This window comes from Anser brachyrhynchus (assembly GCF_964034855.1).
Source record: "Anser brachyrhynchus genome assembly, chromosome: 8".
Taxonomy (NCBI): domain Eukaryota; kingdom Metazoa; phylum Chordata; class Aves; order Anseriformes; family Anatidae; genus Anser; species Anser brachyrhynchus.
Genome location: NC_137702.1, coordinates 1,522,201 through 1,543,268, shown reverse-complemented (window position 1 = coordinate 1,543,268; position 21,068 = coordinate 1,522,201). Strand labels below are relative to the sequence as shown.

Below are 21,068 nucleotides of genomic sequence, written 5' to 3'. Positions count from 1 at the left end.
TCTGCAGCCTTCAGTTGAAGCAAATTCATCCTAAACCATAATTGCTTGATTTTTTTGAACGGGCAAGTTCAGGTTTCCAGAGCAGCTCTGGGAGGGCTCCGCTCATCTTGCTCTGAGGACACTAATACAGAGACTAGGAAGCAAGTTCAAGCGACATTTCTATAGGATAAAAATACCTCTTTTCAAAGCATGCACCAGAAAGAGCACATAGCACAGTGTAAATTCAATACCTGTAGACATGGTAATATGTAGAAAAGGCTACTTCATGCATCTTTCCCTCTGCTGAAGCTGCAAAGTTTGAATTTGTAAAAGAAAACTTGCGTTATTTTAACTGTATAGTTCTTAGTACTGTACGTTTTGAAATTATGCTACAAAGTACATTTGAAAAATACCCGGATAAGTATTTTGAAGAATCATCAACAAAACCAAAACACTCAGTCTTAAGTTAAATAGCCACACAAAGGAATGACCTAAATTCCTTCAGCGTCACTTTTGGTGTGCTTGCAAATGGCAACTGCACCTTTTCAAAGCTGGAAGAAACCTAACGCACCAGGCTGCAGGCAGCAGTCACGCTCTTTTGAAGAGTCCGTGGAAAGTCACGGGGATGTTCACCTCCACCTCAGCCCGGGCAACTTCGCTCATGTCTTTGGCGTTCAGGATCAGGAGGTAGGCAGGCTTCGGCCCTGTGCCGGGGCTGATCACGATGCTCAGCACGACCCCTAGTAGGTAAGAAAAACCACCGGTCAGCAGAGCCAAGGCTTGTCCCACCTTCATACAGTCCTATTCAGAGCTGAGGAATTCAGGGAATAAGTCGATAACCTTTCAAACCTAGTGCTGCTACCCACTTTGAAAAGTAGGTACAGGGCTGGGGAGGTATGAAGAAACGTGTACAGTGCTTGGCATGAATACAGCTACGTCTTCCAGCAACAAAGCCAGAATTTACCCCAGTCCTACAGGAGGAGGGGAGGGGGTCAGAATAAAATGCTTGATTCAAGACAGGTTTAATTTCAGAAAGCTTGGCCATCTGGAATTCTTTAAGTGTTGTTATTCCTCATGGAAAAAGGCTAGGAAATGAGGATAGCAGATGATCTAAACACAGAGGTTTTTCTCCTTTTTTTTGTTTCTTTTTTTTTTTTTTTCTCCCAGTGTTCTCAGAAACTTGCCAACAGTTTTAGAATAAGGCACATCTCACCCAGGAGCTGTCTGCAGGCCCCTGGTACAACTCTGGAGGCTGGTTTTGCCAACAGCATGCCTGGGGCCAGGAGACACACACTTTTCAAACAACTGTGCGACTGATAGACCAAAATCAGTTCTTACCGTCATCTTCCTCCAGGGCATCCGGATGTGAAACGAAGATGGGCTCTGAGGGGTATGAATCTGGCTCCTGCCACACCCAGGTCTCCTTTGTTTTAACATTCAGCTTGCAAAGCTAAGGGTGGGAAAATTAAAACCACATCTCAGAAATATCCTTTCTTGTCCTTAAACCAAGAGCTCATCAAAAAGATGTGCCTCACCCGGTTGCTGATAGTTACCCTGTCTGGAACAAAGTGATTCAGTCCAAGCCCGTATGTGTACGTGTACGGTCTCCCACCGTATTTCTTGTAATTGATCTGTGGAAATTCAAAGGCTGCAAAGATACACACGTATGCATGAGGATTAGTAGGACACGGCCAGCTGACGGTACTCGAGTTGTCTCTGGCTGTGACTCGGAGCTGTCACCTTACCGTGGCGCGGGCCTGAGAAAATAACTTCTGGCTCCAGCCAGATGGTCTCGTCGCTGCGCAGCGTCGCTGTGGCTGTCGTGTAGGGCAGCGTGACCAAGTTCTTGCCCGTGTCAGCCTGGGACAAGGAAGAACATCCAAGAGAAATGGAGAAACATTTCTGAATGTATTTGTACAGCAATACGCAACAGAGCCTCGCGAAGCTGCACGAACCTGGAAATGGTTGATTCTTCCATTTTCTTAATCAGCTGTCAGTGTAATAAGAATGCTATCTATCAGGCTGAACACATCCTGCACTTCAGCCCTCACTGTGCTTATAGGTGAACATGCACATAACTTCTTCCCCCTCACTGAGATTCAGAGGCTTGTTGGGGGCTGCACACTTTGCTCGACAGCACAAGGTGGGGCACATGAAAGAGGGAAGCAAATTGTGAGCACAAGGAATGCAGAAATTTGATGTTTGCCAGCCCAGACAGGGCTTGCCCAGCGAGGAAGAGGAGGCCCACAACTTGGGAAGCTGGAAATCATGCAGCGATTGCAGGCGGAGAGCTTTGCACCAGGCTGGCTGCGTGGCGGACCTCACACCACAAATTGGGGCTGGGTTTGGCCACGTGCGCCCTGGCTGCTGCTGCTCCCATCTCTGTTCCCCATGCCAGTCCCCAGCATGAGCACCGTGTGTCCAGCACCAGCCAGCAGCACCCTCTGTGCTCTGCTGCTGCTGATTCAAAAAGCAACGCGCAGGAAATCGAATGGAATATTTTCAGCTCTGGGAAATAAAAAGTTTCTGGGAAGACCCACGCTTTAAGAATATTTTTTCCTCCCATTAGAAGGTTTAGCTTGAATTAAACGTGACCTGGCAGAGCACTTGGAGCACTCGGCCACAAGCTGCAGGAGTGGTGCAGACACTGACATTTGCAGGCAGGGAGCTGAGCGGGTACCTTGTCAATGTTGAGGGGCAGCACGTATCTGCGGGCTTCGGGCTGCGGCGCCTTCTCTGCCTGCCTCTTCACCTCGTCCCAGTTCGCCCGCAAATTGGCCAAATAGAGGTAGTTGTAAACGAACTCGAACCTGCACAAAGACAGCATCACAGACAGAAAACAGATGTCATTTCTAAGTGAGGAGTTTCAAAGCAGTTTTTTTCCCCCTAAAACGCGGTTGATGACATGAGTCCATTCCAGCTCCTCAGCTGGAGCGAGCCGGGCGCTCACCCCCCAGCACCCGCTGGGTCTCAGCACCCGCTCCCAGCGGCCAGGACAAGCCTGGCTTGGAGCTGCCTGCACCCTGGGAAACACCCCCCTGGGGCCGTGTTTCTCTGTGTTCACATGAAAAGCACCCTTCAAGCCTGAGTCAGATTCTGAGGACCGCAGCCCCAGAAGCTGAAATAGCATCAGCCCTTCGATAGTCACAGGGAGATTAAAGTCGAAGGCAAACAAGGGCTGAGAAAATGAGTTTGAAACGGGCTCTCCACACCGCAGGGGAATTGTCACGCTGTACAGTCAAAGGATCACCAAGAGGAATACTCAGAGCGGCCGACGGAGGCGGTCTGGGTGCCAGGAGGGGATGCCTGTGCGTCAGCGGGATGCGCGGCCCTGCCGGCTGGGATGGTGGCGCCGGCTGCGGTCCCCAGCCACCTTCCACTCACCCCTTCCAGGTGCAGAGATCGACGATGAGAAATCCGTTATCTTCGTAGGTGTTAATGTGATGGAAGAGGTTGAAGGCCGAGGTGCGGTACTTGATATTGAGGAGCCGCCCTTTTTTCTTCTCTGCCACGTGAAGCCAGACCTGAAAGATGGCAGCAGTTCGGTTTTGCTTCCAGGTGAGCACATCAAGGTGGACACAGGAGACCCCCTGGCCCACGGGTGGGTGCGGCCTGCCAGTCGCTTACCCCCATGGTCTCGTTGGACTCGAAGCAGTCCATGTAGTTGGCTCCCCACAGGCTCCAGGAGGAGAGGAACTTGAGCAGGTTGATTTTCACCGGGGTTTCAACAAACACGATGTAGTTCGGGGTCAGTCCGAAGCTGTTCGGAAACACACGGGGAGCACATCGAGCTCCTGGAGCATGTGGCTCTGTGGCTACAGCACGCAGAGCAGAGCTTAAACTTACAGCAGTACAAACATCCCAATTTGGTACCTCCCCTCATTTCAGTTGCTGATTACATGCAAGGATGAGCCATGTGTGCAACTTGTGTAGAGCATGCAACCCCAGCAAGGTGGCACAAGTGTGCCCGTACTGTCCCATAGCAGCACCACAGAAGAGGACTCTGCCACCAAATGCTCATTCTCTAAAGCAGCTGCTCCAACATGGGAACACGCCGCATGCAGCAAGGAACCAGATCGCCCTCAGTCCCCTGAGCCAGGCACAAGTTACCTGTGAACGTAGGAGGGCTTAAATCTGTCGCTGCAAGGAAACTGCACCAGCACCTCCGCCTTGTTCATCGGGTCCTCCTTGTCTGCAATAAGACAGCCCAACGGTTATGGGAGAAGTGGCATCCGTACCTACTTTGCCTGCCTTAATACTGTTTGCCCAGCAAGGCTTCTGCCTTTAACACAACGGAACCTCATGATCCAGAAGCTACATAAATGACTGTTTTAAAGATAACTGTTTTAAAGATAACTTTAAAAAAAGATGACAAAAAAAAAAAAGACAAAACTCATTTGAAGAACAAAAAGTGATTTAAAGGACAAAATTTTTGCAAGCTTATTCACAGGTGTGTTTAACTGACCTGCCTGGAGTGGGGGAATCCGTATTATGTTGTAGGCAAGTGAAAAATTTTTTCCAAAGCAATTGCCGATGTTATAAACCGTCCCATCGTTCTCAACGTGGGGATGTGCCGTCGCCCCATTGACGGAGACGTACTTGCAGAGATCCACCTGGAGGGCAAGATGCAGAAAGTCAGGGCTCCCTGGGCAGGAGATGGGCTCACCAGCCCTGCCAGGTGAACGCGTTCTTGCCTCGCACAAAGTTCTTCTCTAAGCTCACATCACATCCGTTCTGTGACAAGCAAAAGGGCCACAAAGCCAAGCAATCTGAGATGCTTGGAAGAGGTTCGGGGTCCTGGGGTCCAGAAGGCAAGGCTCCTCAGGCCGGGCACTGGCCATAGAGCTGGGAACAGCCCCAAAGCACGCGCTCTGTGCCATGCAGGCAAACCATGGCTCGGATCCAGCTGAAGTGAAGCCAAATCAAATGCTCCCTTTGTAACGGCACTCCCCCACGAGACAGAAGCCGAGCACAAAGACTTACCTGCTTAATCGTCTCTAAAGTGTCTGGGTTAATTCTGGTTATAAAGTTGGTCTCGGTGCAGGCGTAGTAATCCTCGCCGACAGGGTAGACGTTAACGAGGGCGTTATCGGTGACCTCCACGCCTTTGAAGTAGGAAAAGAACCTGAGCGGAGGAAGGCAGCACCAGGTCAGTGGCTCTGGAGGCGGGAGCCCCACGGCACAGGACTGCAGCGTCCTCTCGGGGCCCCTCGGTACCTGGAGAAAATGTTCTTGCATGGATCCGGGTAGGCGTAGGTGCCAAATTCAGTTATCACAATCCTCTTCTCCGTCATTGCTCTCACGTAAGCGTCAGTGCGAACGAACCTGGAGAGGGTGGGGGAAAGGCGCAGCACAGGTATGGTCACAGGAACGTGTCAGGCCACATAACCAAAATAAATGCAAGTAATCTAGTGGTGAGCCTCACAAGGCCTGTGAGAACCAGAGGCCCACACAGCCCAGCCTGGGGCAGCCGCCCGATCCATGATCCACACAAGGGGTCCCAAAGCTGCCGCCGTTCTCCCCCACCGGTGCAGCAGGAGGGAGGCCCCGGTCAGCTGAAGCTGGCCAGAAACATGTCCCAGTTCCCCCCGGCTGGCCTTCACCGAATGCCCAGTGGCTCCCAGCTCGGCCGCTTCGGCCTGAGGACACGCTGGGCTCCCAGACACAGTGCGGCAGGTCAAGCAACCCCTCTGCCCCCATCATCGCACAAAATAAAAAGCGACTTGCGTGGGAAAAATAGCATTTCTGCCAAGTATGAGCAAGACTCGGTTATTGTCAGCTGGTTTTGGCAACCTCACCGCCAGAGCTCCTCCAGTAACTGCACGGCCCCGCGAGCAGCGGTGCCTGCCCACACGGGATGGCAGCGCCCGTCCCCAGCTCGTGTGGTCGAGCCGAGGCCGGGTCCCCCCGGGCAGCGTCCCCGTACCTGCGGTGGTAGGTGACGTGCCCCTCCTTGAAGTCGAACTTGTGCAGCAGTGCCTGGCCGTCAAAGAGGTGGTAGAAGGGCTCTGCCCCGACCTCGAACAAGCCGGGCCCGCAGCGAAGGAGGCTCCCCCTGAGCCAGGTGGGGATCCTGCCTGTGGGAGACACAGCGCTGTGAGTGCTGGGGCCAGCACCGGTCTGACCAAAGTGGTTTTATTGCATTGAGGAAAAAAAAAACACCTTCAAATTACTTTATCTTCCTTATCTTTATCCTATGTTTATTAAACATATTTTTGTTTTTTAAAGAAAAGATCATGCATACTCGTGAGCCCTTTGGTCCATTTGCTTCTCCCTTTATAAAGTCCGAGGAAAGGACAATGCCCAAAACCGAAATGCCCAAGGATCCCACAACCAATCTGTTCTTCCTCCACCCCAAGTACGCCAGCCCTGCCAAAGCCTTCATCTCTGATGCATTTAACCCACTGCTCCCGGACCCGTGAAGCCCCTGAGGCCCGGGGAGCTGGTGGCCCAGGTGCTCCCGGGATCAGGACGGGGCTCACAGTTGCACAAGAGGAGGCGGTGAGGGCACACCAACCTGTGACGTGGGCGGTTACCGGAGAGGACAGCTCCTCCACCGTCTCAAAGAGCTTCTTGTACCCTCCCGCGGGATGCTCCACTCTGAAAGGGTCAGGAGAGCTGGGTTAGTGAGGCTCTGGCACACCCTGGGAGCCAGCAATTTTCGACCTCGGGTGGAAAAAGCTGTGGCTGGCAAATAACCGGCGAGCTCAGCAGGGAGAGGCAGCAGCCTCCTGGAAAGGAAGGCTCCAGGGAGCGAGTGGAGGCTGCAGAGGGGCCAGGCCCAGCGTCTGGGCACACAGAGGAGGAGGAGGAAACACCGGCAGGACAGCGAACACCTCACCCCCACCAGCCGGTCTGCGACAGGCACAAGGGACAACCTGGGGACATCGTGAGTGGCCAGAAAGCAGGGCTCCCTTTCAGAATCAGAAATCCAACTTGTATCTGCCAGGTCTTGGGTTAGCTTTTTTTCTTTTTTGTCTTTTATAAGCGAAGTGCATTTGAGCACACAGCTGAGCTTTGATCGTTCCAAGCAGGAGGCGACACGGCAGACACAGGCCGTGTGGCCCTTCCCGTGGAAGCCGGGGCCCTCTCCCGGTACCTGGGGGGCAGCTGGTCCCCCACCTCCCACTCACGGGGTGTAGCAGCACCAGCACCCATATACCGAAACCGCCCTCGCCTCCTGCAGAGACCCTCAGCCCTGTCCCCGACCTGCCAGTGGCCCTGGGGAACTCCGGGCAGAGCTGCAGTGCTGCTCGCCAGTGTGACCACGCACCCGCTCCCACGGAGAGCACTGCAGGAATACTCACTGGCTGTACATTCTCTCCCCGGTGAAGGATTTGAGGCTGCCGAAGCTGAGGGTGAGCCCGGGGCAGCGTGCTGGGATTTATGTGAGCGGTAAGTCCCGCTGGAGGAAGCCCCAGGACCCACCCGCAGCCAATGAGCTCCCCACTGCGAACAGAAGGGGCTTTCACCACCCAAATCCTCCCGGTGCTTGGCGAGGTTTTGTCTTGCCCTTCGCACAAAAAGAGGCTTTAAATGTTTCTCAGAGACCTAAATTCTCCCCAGGCAGAAGCGATTAGAAGGAAACAAACCGCAGAAGAGCGCAGACACACCGGCTGCGACCTCAGCTCTCCCCCTCAGCAGCCCAATGGTGCTTACGTCCCGGCTGCAGCCGCTCCATCCCGCGCTACCATCCCCATCCCCAGCACGGCTTGGTGCTTCACCCAGAAACCGAGCGGTGCCAGAGGTGCCCACAGACCGCGCGGCCTTGTCAAATATCGCCCTTCTTAACGCCCCCACGCGTTGGCTGCCACCTTTCTTCTCTGTCCCGAGATTTTTTTTTCATTACAAATTGCTCTCACCTGCAGACTAATAATTTACAGGGAGCAGTAAATACATATATATATTTTTTTTTCCTAGAATTTAAAAAACACAAAAATTTTTCAACGAGAGGCTGTGGTTCTCCTGTTCTGAAATAAACTTTGGAACCAAGTTAGGTCCCCATGCCTAACTTGAAGGTTGCTGATTATAATGTTACAGTTCTAGGTAAATCAAGCATGTAAAAAGACTACTGATAATTCAAGAATTCTCCCCGAAAGCGCTTTGCTTGAAGGTTTGAACATGGGCATACCGATGATCCTTGGCAGCCCGGGGTACCGCCGTACTGCTTACGTAAATCACACAGCAGCAGCAACCTCGGCACGGCTCTCGTAGAGGGACCAAGGCAGAGCGTTGCTGACGAAGCAGCTACCGAGTTGCCTCCGTGAGGTCTTTGGCTGAGGCCTCCCACTAACCCCTCCTATTGAGCAACCTTAATTACGTGGGAATTTGTCTGGGGAGGCATCCTAGGGGCGAGTGCTTTCAACATGAACTTGCGTGCTGGTTTGAGGCCTCTCCAACAGTGGAAATAACACAAGATTTTTAATTAACCCCAGAAGGATTCCTAACAGCATCCTCATCCTCGATGTCACGAAAATCCACCGTTTCCATGGTGACAGCATCCACCAGGCAGCACAAAAACCTCCCAGCCCCGTGCTGCCAGAGCTGTTCGGGGGCACCAGCCGGGAGCGGGACGGCCTCCACCAGCGGCGCCCACGGCTCTCCTCTGTCCTCCTGCCGGGAGCGACGAGCCCGAGCGGCTGCTCGTGTACAGCTTCTGTCCTGGTGCTTCAGGCACCTGGGGCACCCAGCCGTCTGTCGTGGCTCACGCTGAGGTTAGCCCTGAGCATTTCAGCCACACAGCTCCCCGGCTGCTTTGTACCTGGGTGTTCCTGTGCCGCGACACCGGCTGTGTCACCAGCCGGCGCTGGACCCGGACCCTTCTCTGATGTGGCACCGACACCGCAACCAGCGTCAGCCAGCATATAACCCAGCAACGTGTTACAGATTTGTTAGTCATTTTAAGTAACAACTAAAAAGGTGCTGTCATCAACGCCAATTAGCAAAAAGAGGTGATGCTAAGCACCAGTAACAGCACATCCTCCTGCCTTCTGTGCAGAAAAGTTTGTTACCTCTGACTGGCAGCAGACCAGGTGGCATTACAGATGGCAAGCACAAACAGCTCCCTAAACGCTTAAGCAAGAAAGAAGAGAGTTTGGGATCTGTTTACGCAAAACGGTGAGTGCATTTTGCAAACCACAACAGCCTGCCATGACTGCACCCACATCAGCCACGTGCCGAGCCAGCAGTTTGATTTGCTCACATGAAGACCGTATTTACGAGAGCTAACCAGTGTTGGAAGTTACATTTCAGCTGAACATGTTTTTCGAATAAATCCAGTCCATTTCAAGTGAACCCAAACACTCAAAACAAATTAAGGATTTTTAAAGAAGACTAGAAAAGTTTATACGAGCTTAATTCTTGCATGAAAGAAGTTGAGAAGCCACAGCATGTACACACGCAGTCTTCATGTGAGAGACTGGAGTCTGAGAAGCAGCCACTAAGCCTCTGCTCGCTGCACTCCGCTGTCTCAAAGCAAAGGGGAACAACTTCCAGTAAAGCCTTTGCTTAGATCCCCAGAGCAGAATCCTCGTTAGCAGTACGTACGCTACTGCAGTCCGCCCTGAATCATTTTTTCAAGTCACTGAAAGTCAACCACAAATCCAGCCTAGTGTCAGATTTCAGAGCAGAACTACAAGCAGCGGGTAATCCTGCTGCTCCCCACTATACGCAGCTGATAGCTTACAGGCAATCGTGAATTCACATCTGATGAGCTGCTCCCCATGCAGAATTACGGGGTTTGCAGTACAATACTTAAAAAAAATTAATACTAAACGCTTGCAGTAAAATTTCTCACTTGAGGAAGTGATAGCTAAGGTTGAGATTAAATTTGTCTCTGTTATTCATTTGGAATGCCCCATTGCAGGTCAATTTGTTTATTTATTCAAGGTTTTGTTATATTTCTGTCAAAACCTCAGAAGGGGACGTTAAGTAATACGGATCAAGCACTCTGAATAATGAGGGCAGCCAGCTGAAAGCTAAATCCTAAGAAATGCGAGCTTCTGGTGTGATTAGCTTAACTGGAACACAGATACACACAAAATAAAGCATTTATGCAACACTTAACAGGCTGAAAGTACGTAGAAGTTTAGGCAGGTACGGGATTTTTAGAAGCTGTCTACAAGCACTACAAACATCCATCACCTGCTACGTAAAGTGTAAAGATATCTACAGGACATCAAAACATTCACTAACATCGGCTGAGACTGGGCTTACCTTGGTTTGCCACTTACAAAGCCTTCCTCATAAAGAACAAAATATAATGCAAAAGGTGCACCGTGCCAGATGTGCTCCAGCTACCAGAAAGCAACTCCCACACCTCTGTAAGCTAACATAGGACTAATTTGGTATTTCACATGAATTTCTTCACGTAGGAACCAGGCTAAACATCCACAACACAAAGGTTGTGGGAGAGAAGTGTTAGCAAATACTGCTTTAGGCTAAAACCTTTTTAGATTCAACTTAAAGTGCACAGGAACAAAATTATAACCTTAATTATCGTAGGACAAATTTCAGGTAGTAAAATGAAAAAAACGATTATGAAGCCTTTTATTCTAAATCATTTATTCCAACTTCTAAAGTAAAAACTTTTCTCCCTATCTTAATCTTAAAAAGCAAAGCAAAAAACAACAACCCAGCTTTTTGGAGAGGCTCAACATTGTGCAGATAATATTAGATTAGCACAACTCCGGTATGGATTGTCCCCAAGAAATGCAAAAAATAAAAGAATCCAGGTAGAGACAAGTAGTTGAGATTTGCTTTCATTTTAATTTTTATGATTGGTTTTATGACAATTCCTGTAAGAACCTGCATGTGCAGTACCATGGCAGTTCAGTTCATCTTTGGAATGGAGAGACAAAAAAGCACACTGGACATGCCTACACTGCACAGCTCACAGCTCTGAGATAACCACCAAGTAACTTGCGCAAAGGAAAAGCGCTCATCACGAAAGTATCTGATTCCCTGAAGCACACAATTGCTTAATACAAACAAACAAAAAACCACAAAAAATTAAAAGTGAAAATAAAGGTGGACTTCACAAATCTTTCATCTTATACAGTCCAACATTGCAGAGCATCCCTTCCATTTTTTTTTTGCAAATACAGCCAGAATAAGCAAAAAGTTTTATATCTAGAAGCACTAATGCAATGTGTAAAACAGACACATTCCTTGTAAAATGCAGAGTGGTTTGAGGGTATGGCACATGAGTGATTGTGGCATGAGGTTAAGGAAGCCTTCAGCTGAAGGCAGCAGTGGAAGAAAGCAGTACTATGCAGCACCAAGTCCACCCAAACAACAAGCTTCAGTTTTGCGTGGGGCAGGACACAGCATGGACTCTGGGCCTGAAAACCAGAGAAATCTGAAAAATTTCAAGCATAGCAACACACACAGACTTAACATTCAAGACCCTGAATTGGATATATATATATATATATCATATATATATATACACACATATCATATATATCATATATGTATGTATGGCTGACAGACATATGTATATATATGGCTGACAGAAAACCCAGCACCACCAACACTTACAGATTTACATAGTTCCTGACTAGTAAGGAAGGTCTGGCACAGTATCGGAACATGGAAAGAAAACACTGGATATTAACAAGAATCTAGAGAAATTATTTTACGTGGTGGCTTCACTCCACCCGGGAACATTGAGCTACACTATGTAACACTGAGAGTTAAGTGCATTACTTCTCACCTCTCCACTGTCTAACCATCCACAGATGCGGCTACACCATTACAACACTGCTTTTAAGCCCCGTTATCACCTTCACCTTGTCCTCTCAGGAGACGAAAGTTACGGTTCAGACTGAGTGGCAGGTCCATTAGTGCTCCTACTTGCAGCCCAAGTTCTACAAAAGCCTTACAAGGCACAGAACTTGGAACTGCTCCAGCACGTAACAGTGATGCCAGCAGCAATATCCATAGGTCTCTCAGCGCAGCTCATGCTTGGCATGTCAGCCAACGTTTCTTCCTAATCACAGCTTTTCAAAATAACAATACTTTTTAAGGTTTCAGTGAAACGTTTATATAAAGGTTCATAATTTTCCTATATTACATTATTTTTTACCCTGTTAAGAGGAAAGGGATTTTTTCATTAAATTTTAAAATTGCCTTAATTGCCCTGGTTGTACCCACATGCTATCAGCATCTCTTTGGGGATACAGACAGAAGGATTTCAGGATTTATCCATCTGGATACCAATATGGGGGAGAAGAAGCATCCACTTCTCTCCAAACCCGATATTGAACACCAACAGCATTCACCATTTACGGCTTTTTAAGTTGTCCCCCCACATTAAGTTGGGATCTTCTTTATGAAAAGACTAAGCTGTTCTCACAGAAATATCAATGCAGATCCACCTTGTGGGGGCAGTCCTGGTCCCATGAGAATCAACCCTGAATTCCAGATTAAATCCAGAAACAATACAGGGAAATGTAGTGTATTACGATTCTATTCATTGTCACATCTCACATACTTCTCAAACAAAATGACAGAAGGTATCAGTACATCCAAAATAAGTATTCCAGGAAAACAAACACACCTAGCACTTTTAATATAAATAAATATATATGAAAAAGCAGATTTTACAGATGAGAAGAAAGTAAGTACTTTAAGGAGGCAGATAATTTATTTATGGTGAATTTCTGGCTCCCCTGGAAACAACAAAAGCAACTTTTAAATTAGTCCCAAGCTTAAAGAATATTGTTTTGCTTAAAGACAAGTATTTTGTGAAAACAAGGAAGGCACTTACCCACACCAAACAAATAATTAAAACTCCACACAAACTATAATTAATGGCACAAATTCCTGAACAGACATTAATAAAGTTGCAATATGCATATCATTAGTTTCCCATATGAAAACCCTGTATACAGTTTTTTGGTTACCAATAGCTTCATGCTTATTTTCACATTTATTCTACTGAGCGCAATACATTGATTAATTTGTAAACAGATAAATATTTCTCTTAGAAGTCATTCGAAAGCAACCTCCAGAAAAGAGTTATTTTGGCACTTTTCAGCACAGTGTTCATGTAAACATTTCTTCCTTCTACATAAGCAACCACTACCAAATTTGCATAGAAAGCACCCCTTGGTAAGTCATCCATCCATCCATCCATCCATCCATCCAAGTAAACATGCAGCTGAAGTATGGTGAAATTAATATCTCAGGCTACGAAATTTTGGTTTTCTCAGGCTAAGCATCGGTTGTTTGATGGTAGGTTTGTTCTCAAACAGCATTGCTTCGTTTTCTGTAGTTGGAAATCTGTTCTGGTAGATCAGAGGATATTCCTTCTGAAACTAGAAAACAGGCAAAAGAAAATTATTAAACAGGACTCCACTAGAAAAAATAAAACCCAGTACAGATACGGATCAGCAGCAAGAGCAAGACTATCAGTATGTAAAGTACTTCTGCTGTGGAACTTGACTAAAGCCGCAGCCCTTTGTGCTTATAAGTTCACAACTGATAAACAGTGAATCAGATGGAAGTAGTTTTGTCAGGCACTTCATCTTCTGTTGAAATGAGAAAAGCTTCCAATCTCATTTTAATCCCAAGGATGTTTACTGCTGGCTGGAATAGCGCTACGGGCAGACGCTGTACCGTTCTACCTCCAACCAGCAACTACCTGCCGGCATCTCCACTAGAAATGACAGTCTGCAGCTGCTCACGGTCACATTGACCAGCTGAATACTAGTTAGCACAGCTTATCGCATCTGTCACCATTTCTTTGATTCTGAAAGGCACGACCAGCTTTTATTCTCCAAGCAAGGCAAGGCAGCCACCCATTTGAAGACACCAGCAGCATCGGTACACGTTCTGTTTACGCTTGGAAAGCTGTCTTTCAAGAAACACGATGATAAATGTTTCAGCTAACTGGAAGTTAAGGTTCAGCAGATTTTTGAGGGCATTCTCTCAGGACAGAGAGAATAACTACTTCAACTAGGGGAGTTATTTTTCAGTTCCTGCAGATGAGCAACGACAGTATCTGGCTTTGGAGATGTTTTGGTCATATTGCCTGTTTCTTCTGTAAGGTCAAGTAAGATTCAGTCTACTAAAAATTCCATCATTTGTAACATTTGGTGTTGATGCAAGTTGGATCTAACCCCTCTAGGAAGTGGCATGTTTGTGGCATTTGGCTTTCCCCAAATCCAATTATCAAAACTGTATAATCACTCCAAAAAGCTGTGAATTATTATGCCAGTAGTTATCCCTGCACAAATGGCAAGACTATAATGTAACTCCATGAATTTTAAAAATAAACTTTGCTAATATTTGGCCTTTACAGTATAAAGTGCTTGTGGATGTCGATGGGAACTCACCAAACATTTAAATACACACTTCAAGTTTTATTGTTAGAGCATATTAGTTTATTTCCTTCCTCCCTGCTCCACCTGCTTGAAGTGCTGCCGTGCATCACTTCTTACTGCTTGCTTACTCAGAAATTTAGGTTTCAGTAACTGTAATTAACTATTCTGTTTTACATGCAGGACGTTTCAGGGAACTTGAACAAAAGGCCTGTCTTCTGAGGCTTGGTCCTGTTAAACTGAAGTTTTCACAACACGTGAAAGTCAGTGTTGCAGAAGCAGGGGGAAGGGGCATCAGAACAAACGCACTTGCTTTGAAAAGCTGCTTTTTCAAATTTGAGTCACAAGACTTGCTTAGGAAATTCTAGGACAAGTACAATACCATTCAATTGGTCAGAGGCACTTGCCAAAGGTTTTCTTAAAAAGAAAAAACCTCCAGTAGGAAATCCTGCCAGAGTTGCTGCGCTTTAGCTTTAGTATTAGGCAACACATGAGCAGGCTATAGAAGTGACAGATAATCTTGAACAACATGCATGTTACAAAACAAAGCTAACTCCACAGAAAATAATATTGCAGAACCGTGAATAGATTTTGACCTCTTAACAGCAAAAAACCTGACTACTTTTGTCTCTTCCATAGATTTTAAGCCCACCTATGGCATTTTAATGGTAGCTTGCATTGCCAGTACAACACGCTGCTTAAGAGTGCATCTTAGGGTTTTTATACCGGTTTTGAATCACTGTTTGAACACTGCTGTTGCCAGACAGTATCAAATGCTGTAGTAGGCACTGTCCTTAAAATCCTATCAGATCATGCAATCAAAAAACATTGAACAGTAGATTTACTTATTTTTCTATAAGAGAAGCATTTCTCTCTATACAGTCTGCTCACGTTCTGTTCCAGTGTGTCATAGCCGAGCCCCTTCCCTCACAGGAACGTTCTCAGAAGTAAATATCCACCCTTCTTACCTGCTTTAACTTCTTCTTCTTGTCTTTTACAGACAAGTTCTTATCTTTGATAATGTTCTCTAACAGCTCTGCCACTGCAGCTTGAGATGTAGAAACCTTTTGTTCTTCAAACTCCTGAGGAGTTATTTGTTTGCAGTATGAGTATGTTGGCAGTATGGCGCAAATTTCTTCCCTTGGATATTTGCCCTGAAATAAATTAAAAAAAAAATAAATCAAAGAAAGGGTCTACGTAGTCAAATGATTATATACTATCTTGATAAGAAGCTACCTTACTTAACATTCAAGCATATCAACTTAGTGCCATCGCAAGTTGCAAGGCATTAGAAAGTAGCTAATGTCTATGATTGCACCAATACCTTAAATAAAAGTCTGCATTTGAAATACTGTGGTTTTATTTGCAGTTTTCCCATCCCACCCACATTAGCAAATACTCTGCCACTAGCAAAGGTACTTGAACTTCTAGCATGCCACCGACCTGAGCCATCCTCACGTATTCTATGTGATCTTGCACTGCAACCTGCAGGTAAGTTGGTACTTTAAATATTTCTTGCTGGTGGTCCATTAGAAATGAAACTAATCGTGTAGAAAGCAGCTCATCAAGATCAACTTCTTCTGCACAGCATAACACACATCGAGAAAAAGTCTGTATCATCTAGAAGTGTTTAGCAGATCATTAGTATGTGCAGTCAGGGGATTTGCCTTCCTTCTACTCTATACAGCGGCACAACAAGTTCTCCAATAACAACTTTCGTTGCAATCTCTCTTGCCCACACCAGCTGGTCAAGAGGAGGAATCCTGATTATTTTTTTCCTCAACTGAAATAAAGCATTGTTCAATACAAAGAAGTGCAAATCTTAAAAGTAATTTCTTTTAAGAAATAGATTTTAAAAAATGTAATAAGTCTTCCCCCATAGAAAAATGTATGTATTCAAGTAGCTGTCTTGAACCAAGCGAGAAGACAAAAACCACACCTGCACAGTCAGCCCGCCCAAGATCTAATGTACACCAACAACCAGTTTCAAGAAGTTTTTTTTTTTTTTAATAAACATTTTTACAGTTTCCCCATTTCTGGCTTTTATCAGGCTTATTTTAAAATAACTTGTGCAGGTAACGTTGTTGTTTAATCTTATTTGGCACAAACACTACAAATGTCTTCCAGTAGTCATTCCAATAAAAGCTTTAATTCAGACCTAGAAGCTAGCCTTTAAAGTCACTGGGCTTCCTCCTTCTGCAATGGTTTATGCCCTAATCACAGGAGGTGTTGTCATGTCCCATGCCCTGGAGATGTTCAGGGCCAGGCTGGACAAGGCCCTGGGCAGCCTGATCTAGTGGGTGGCGTCCTTGTCCATGGCAGGGGTTGGAACTGGATGATCTTTAAGGTCCCTTCTGAGCCAAACCATTCTATGGTTCTAACTCCAAATACAAAAACATTTATCCCAAGAAAGGTTGTCCACACACACTTTGCCAGCACCTTTTAAGCTTAAACGGCAGTTGGGTGATAAATCAGACCAAACAATCATTTACATTCTTTTAAGGAATTATTTCCCTCCCCCTCCCAAAATAAACAAAAGCAACATCAATATTTCAAATGTATTAGGATGGAGACAAAGTGCTTGCTGCAAGCCGGAGTTTTTGTAAGTGTTGTGGAAGTGAAAAATCTGCCCATTAATCACAATTTAATTGTATTTAATTACAGTGAGCCAAGAACCTTAAATCCTAATTACTGCTAGTATTCTCAGCATTACTTCAGCAATATTTTTAAAACAAGAGAAACTGCAATCACGATTCTCTTACCAAAGAACGTGTGCCCATCGCATCGTGCAGTCGTGGCATATCAACATTTTCACTGATCCGAGAGATCATACGCATAAGGAGCTGCATCTTTCTACGATTTGGTGGTGGAAGCAACAAACAACATATCTGTAGTGCTTCAACAGCAATTCTTTCTAAGTGAGGCTGAAGGAGATCTACAAGTTAATTGTAAATACAGCTATCGTTAAGATCTGAATCAACTTTCAGGATTATTTTTTATTCAGTAAAATAACTCCCTCCCCTCCCAAGGCAGAGGATCTATGTTTCAAAGCAATCAGCCATAACATTGTAGATCAACGTTACATGTCCTTTTTTTGCGTGAGCATCCTCAACTCACTTCATTATGATAAACTGCTTGTACAATCAAGGCCATAACACAATGAAGAAATGACCCTAATGTTATTTCTTAAAAGTATTTTCAGAAAATACGTTCCAAAGATCGTAAAAAGACATCTTCAATAGGCAGGCCTGTGCAAATTCCTTTCCTTACTCTGAGACAGTGCCTAGGTCAGAAGTTCCATCACTTACCTGAACAGGAAGGTTCTCATAAATCACACTTGAGAATGCAAAGACACTATACACTACTATTTGTTAGCAGAGGTATGAAAGGCTGCCTGTAAACAATACAACTTAGCAACCAGAACTTTGTTTTTAAACCCACAAGTTATATTATATAGATATAAAAAAAAAAAACCCACAGTAACGGTGTCAAAGAAAGCAACGAAGCAGAGATTAGTTAGTCAACACAATAAGCCAATACAACATGCTTTGGAAAGCCATCTTACTTTGCGTGCCAGTCAACATACAAGAGTGAGTGAAAGAGTATTCTGAGAGCTCTATGGTACTTTTGCAGAGTCTCTTGCTGACGGTGATATCAGAAACCTCAGTCCTGATGTCCACTGAAGTATTCGGTTTTCTTTGCTCACAGAGTTGAGACTCTGGCTTCACTGTGATTTCGGCAACTGGTATATTGATGCTAGTACAACTTTTGGAGTTCCTGCTGCCAAGTAAACTCTGAGACCTGCATATTTGCTTTAATCTATGATTTTCATCAAATAGTTCTTTATCCTGAAGAGCTGAGGCAGACACTGTCTTCACGCCGTAAGTTTGGTTTTGGTATGCATTATCAAAACCAAACGCTAACACAGAGTCGGCTTTATGCTCATACGGTAGTGATTGGTTTTTATTTCCTGTGCCCAAGACTGTGTTCACATCAGTTTGCCTGAGGACAACTGATTCTCCTTTATTACTTACACTTGAGGCAGTACCTCCAATTCTTTCCAAAGAGTAACATCTTGTCCTAAACTTGAGAGCTGGATCTTGTTCATTCCTGAAACCTGAAAGATTTTGACAACTTCCTCCTATTAGATTATCAGCACTGCCTTGTTCGCTTGTCAGTTTATATTGTTGCAATTTCTTTGCACATTGTTTTTGAACAGCTAACTCTTCTGCAGACCACTTCCTGGAAACTTCATATTCTTTCCTCTTTTTCTCAGGCTCTTTGCGAAGTAGGCTTAGAAGAAGACATTCAGTTGACTTGAAAGAGTTCAAGTGAAGAATTTTTGAAGGTTGTGGGTCACTTGTTTCATCTCGGACAGAATGTTTTCTGCTGCATAGATCTGGAATTGTGATGTAGCCACACATAACTATCAGAAAATGAAATATATATATTAAGATGCAAGTGATGTGAATGCAAACAAGTCCAGAAAGAAATAAAGTGCTAACTGAACAGAGAAGACAACAAATATAAGACACTAATTGACTCAGTTAGTAAAATGTAAGAAAAATTTAGCTCAGTCCGAAAGCAATCTAGCACAATAATTGCAACCAACATGCAAGGATAAAGCAAGTTAACAGACTGCAATAGTGAGGGACAAGGGTGAGCACGTATTTCCAAGTTATGGTTACCGAATATTTAGAAAGTTAGTTCAGACAGTAATTTGCATAGAATGAGATACAATTGCATTTCACTTAATATTGTAATACAAAACGACAGCACTGATGATATTCCTCAGATTCAAGTTGCCAAACAGACAACAGGGTCAAGGTCCACTTTGAGATACAGATTTTTCTTCTCCCAGTTGGTATCAACTTATAGCTTACAGTGGTTATTTCTAAGTTCATACATACCTAAAATATTAACAAAGAGTTCATAGTATTCAAAAGTAAGTAATGGTTCAGGGAGATTGAGAAAATAATCAGCAACTGTTCTGAATACGTCCCGTTCAAACCCACTGTAAGTTGGTTGGTTCATGTCATTATTTCTAGGCCCTAAATAGAAGCAAAGAAAGAAAATTCACAAGTTTTTATTCTCACAATTCTATGGAAATAACAGTATGAGTTTATTCCTGTAGGAATGACTGTTTCACAAGTGAAGAATCATGTCAGCAATCTGCGTATAATTGCAGTTCAGCATTATAGCATTTGTAAGCAGAAATAATAAAAAATATTCTATGAATTCACTCAGTTCTGCTCATTTTTAAGAGGGTGTTCCACACCAGTAATATAAAACTCATTTATGCTCTTTATACATCCCTCAAAATAGTCACAAACCTCGCATTCTCCTTCATTTCACACAAAGACCTATTAGATCTAAATACAGGACCGATGTGGGGGTTTAAGGAAATCAAATGCTCAAAGATCAGCACTCAGCTCTATTTTCAACTTTGATTTAAATCCATTCACCAAGCTCTTCCTTGTCCTGCTTTTCCAAATAGTGCTCTTCATGTAAGAGGCTCTATGTTTTTGAGAAGCAGTTGAAGAAAAAAAAAAAGTCATTTTCACAAGAGTGTACCTTGCAAACTGGACTTCTGTAGCCACTCTAACATTGCATGGACACCTACCACAGCCCCGCTGAACAGCTGGAGGTACACACAGATGTACAAACCCACACCATCCCACCGAGCCATAGCCAGTACAGCTTTCAGAGGAGCTCATGAAGGCAACGGCCAGGGACAGGGGCAAGGACACACATACAAAGAGCTCATCATATCGCATTTCAGCTGAGAGGCACTCATCTAACACTTGCATGCCCTGGTAGCCATTTAAAGAGAGTTTAAAAAAAAGAAAAGGTCAGTGCAATTATCCCATTTCTTCAGAATCTTTCCAAAATCTGCTTCATAAAGATGCAAAGCTTACATAATCGTGATCTGCATGTGTTTGCAACGCTATTTCTAAAACATCTGACAAAGGAAGCTTCAAATGTAGCTAGACACTGAAGTTTCATAAAAATCAACTGCATGGTAAAGTAGAAAGACTGCTGGTACCACTCAGGTCTACTACAGCACAAGCTAAAGAAAAAACGCTCCTTTTTTAGCAAGACAATTCACAGCAGACAGCCATTAGAAACTCAACTTCATTCAATTCACTGTTTTTTGCTAGAGGACTGGTATCTTGATTGCCTTAAGCATAATATCCCTAAAGTGTTAGCTCTTCTGTGTTACATTCCTGTGCAGTAATTTGATACGAATTGCTTTCATTGCTTCTCAACATATCAAGGCACTTCCAATTATTTGAATTTTGAAAATGAAATTCACGATTGGCCTTAATATGCAAGTATATTTCACTTTCAACTTTCAAATAGGTTTTTGGAACTTAAAAGCTATTACTTACAGTATGCGAGGCATTTCATAGCTGACAACACCCAGTGAGGGAGATCTTCTAAAATGAATAACATATGTACGTTATTATATATAACCCCAAAGAGTCAATCAATACAAGTAACCGCAATCATGTATTAAATACATCAAATAGAATCTCAAATATAAAACTAATTTTAAATATTACTATGCATGTGTACTTACAGATTAATGTAATATACTACAAAACCCTCTAGACAAGCATACTGAACTGGACTCTAGTTTGGAAAAGCAAGTATATGAGACAGGCTATGAAACATATTGCCTTAGTCAAGTACTATGTTGTTGTAACTGCACCATCCAAAAACTTTAAGCAAAACTAGAAAAAAAAATCTTACCTGATT

General features: G+C 44.8%; 2 protein-coding genes across 2 annotated transcripts in view; both read right to left on the bottom strand.

Moving 5' to 3' along the window:
* Positions 1-54: 54 nt before the first annotated feature.
* Positions 55-9,268, bottom strand: RPE65 (retinoid isomerohydrolase RPE65). The gene is made up of 14 exons (XM_080603073.1): positions 7,287-9,268; positions 6,497-6,579; positions 5,906-6,056; positions 5,197-5,304; positions 4,963-5,104; positions 4,445-4,592; positions 4,090-4,171; positions 3,607-3,739; positions 3,364-3,503; positions 2,660-2,789; positions 1,725-1,839; positions 1,533-1,627; positions 1,318-1,429; positions 55-719 (listed from the first exon to the last, which is right to left on the bottom strand). Exons 1-14 carry the CDS (start codon positions 7,295-7,297, stop codon positions 568-570), a joined length of 1,602 nt encoding a protein of 533 aa, XP_080459199.1. The 5' UTR covers positions 7,298-9,268; the 3' UTR covers positions 55-567.
* Positions 9,269-12,446: 3,178 nt separating this feature from the next.
* Positions 12,447-21,068, bottom strand: part of DEPDC1 (DEP domain containing 1) — an 11,678-nt gene continuing 3,056 nt past the window's right edge. Inside the window, exons 5-11 of the mRNA XM_080601768.1 lie at positions 20,699-20,746; positions 19,217-19,357; positions 17,872-18,732; positions 17,069-17,241; positions 15,750-15,926; positions 15,275-15,460; positions 12,447-13,301 (exon numbers count right to left, since the gene is read on the bottom strand). Coding sequence (XP_080457894.1) covers positions 13,161-13,301; positions 15,275-15,460; positions 15,750-15,926; positions 17,069-17,241; positions 17,872-18,732; positions 19,217-19,357; positions 20,699-20,746 — 1,727 coding nt within the window. The 3' untranslated portion in view covers positions 12,447-13,160. The remainder of the gene's footprint in view (positions 13,302-15,274; positions 15,461-15,749; positions 15,927-17,068; positions 17,242-17,871; positions 18,733-19,216; positions 19,358-20,698; positions 20,747-21,068) is intronic.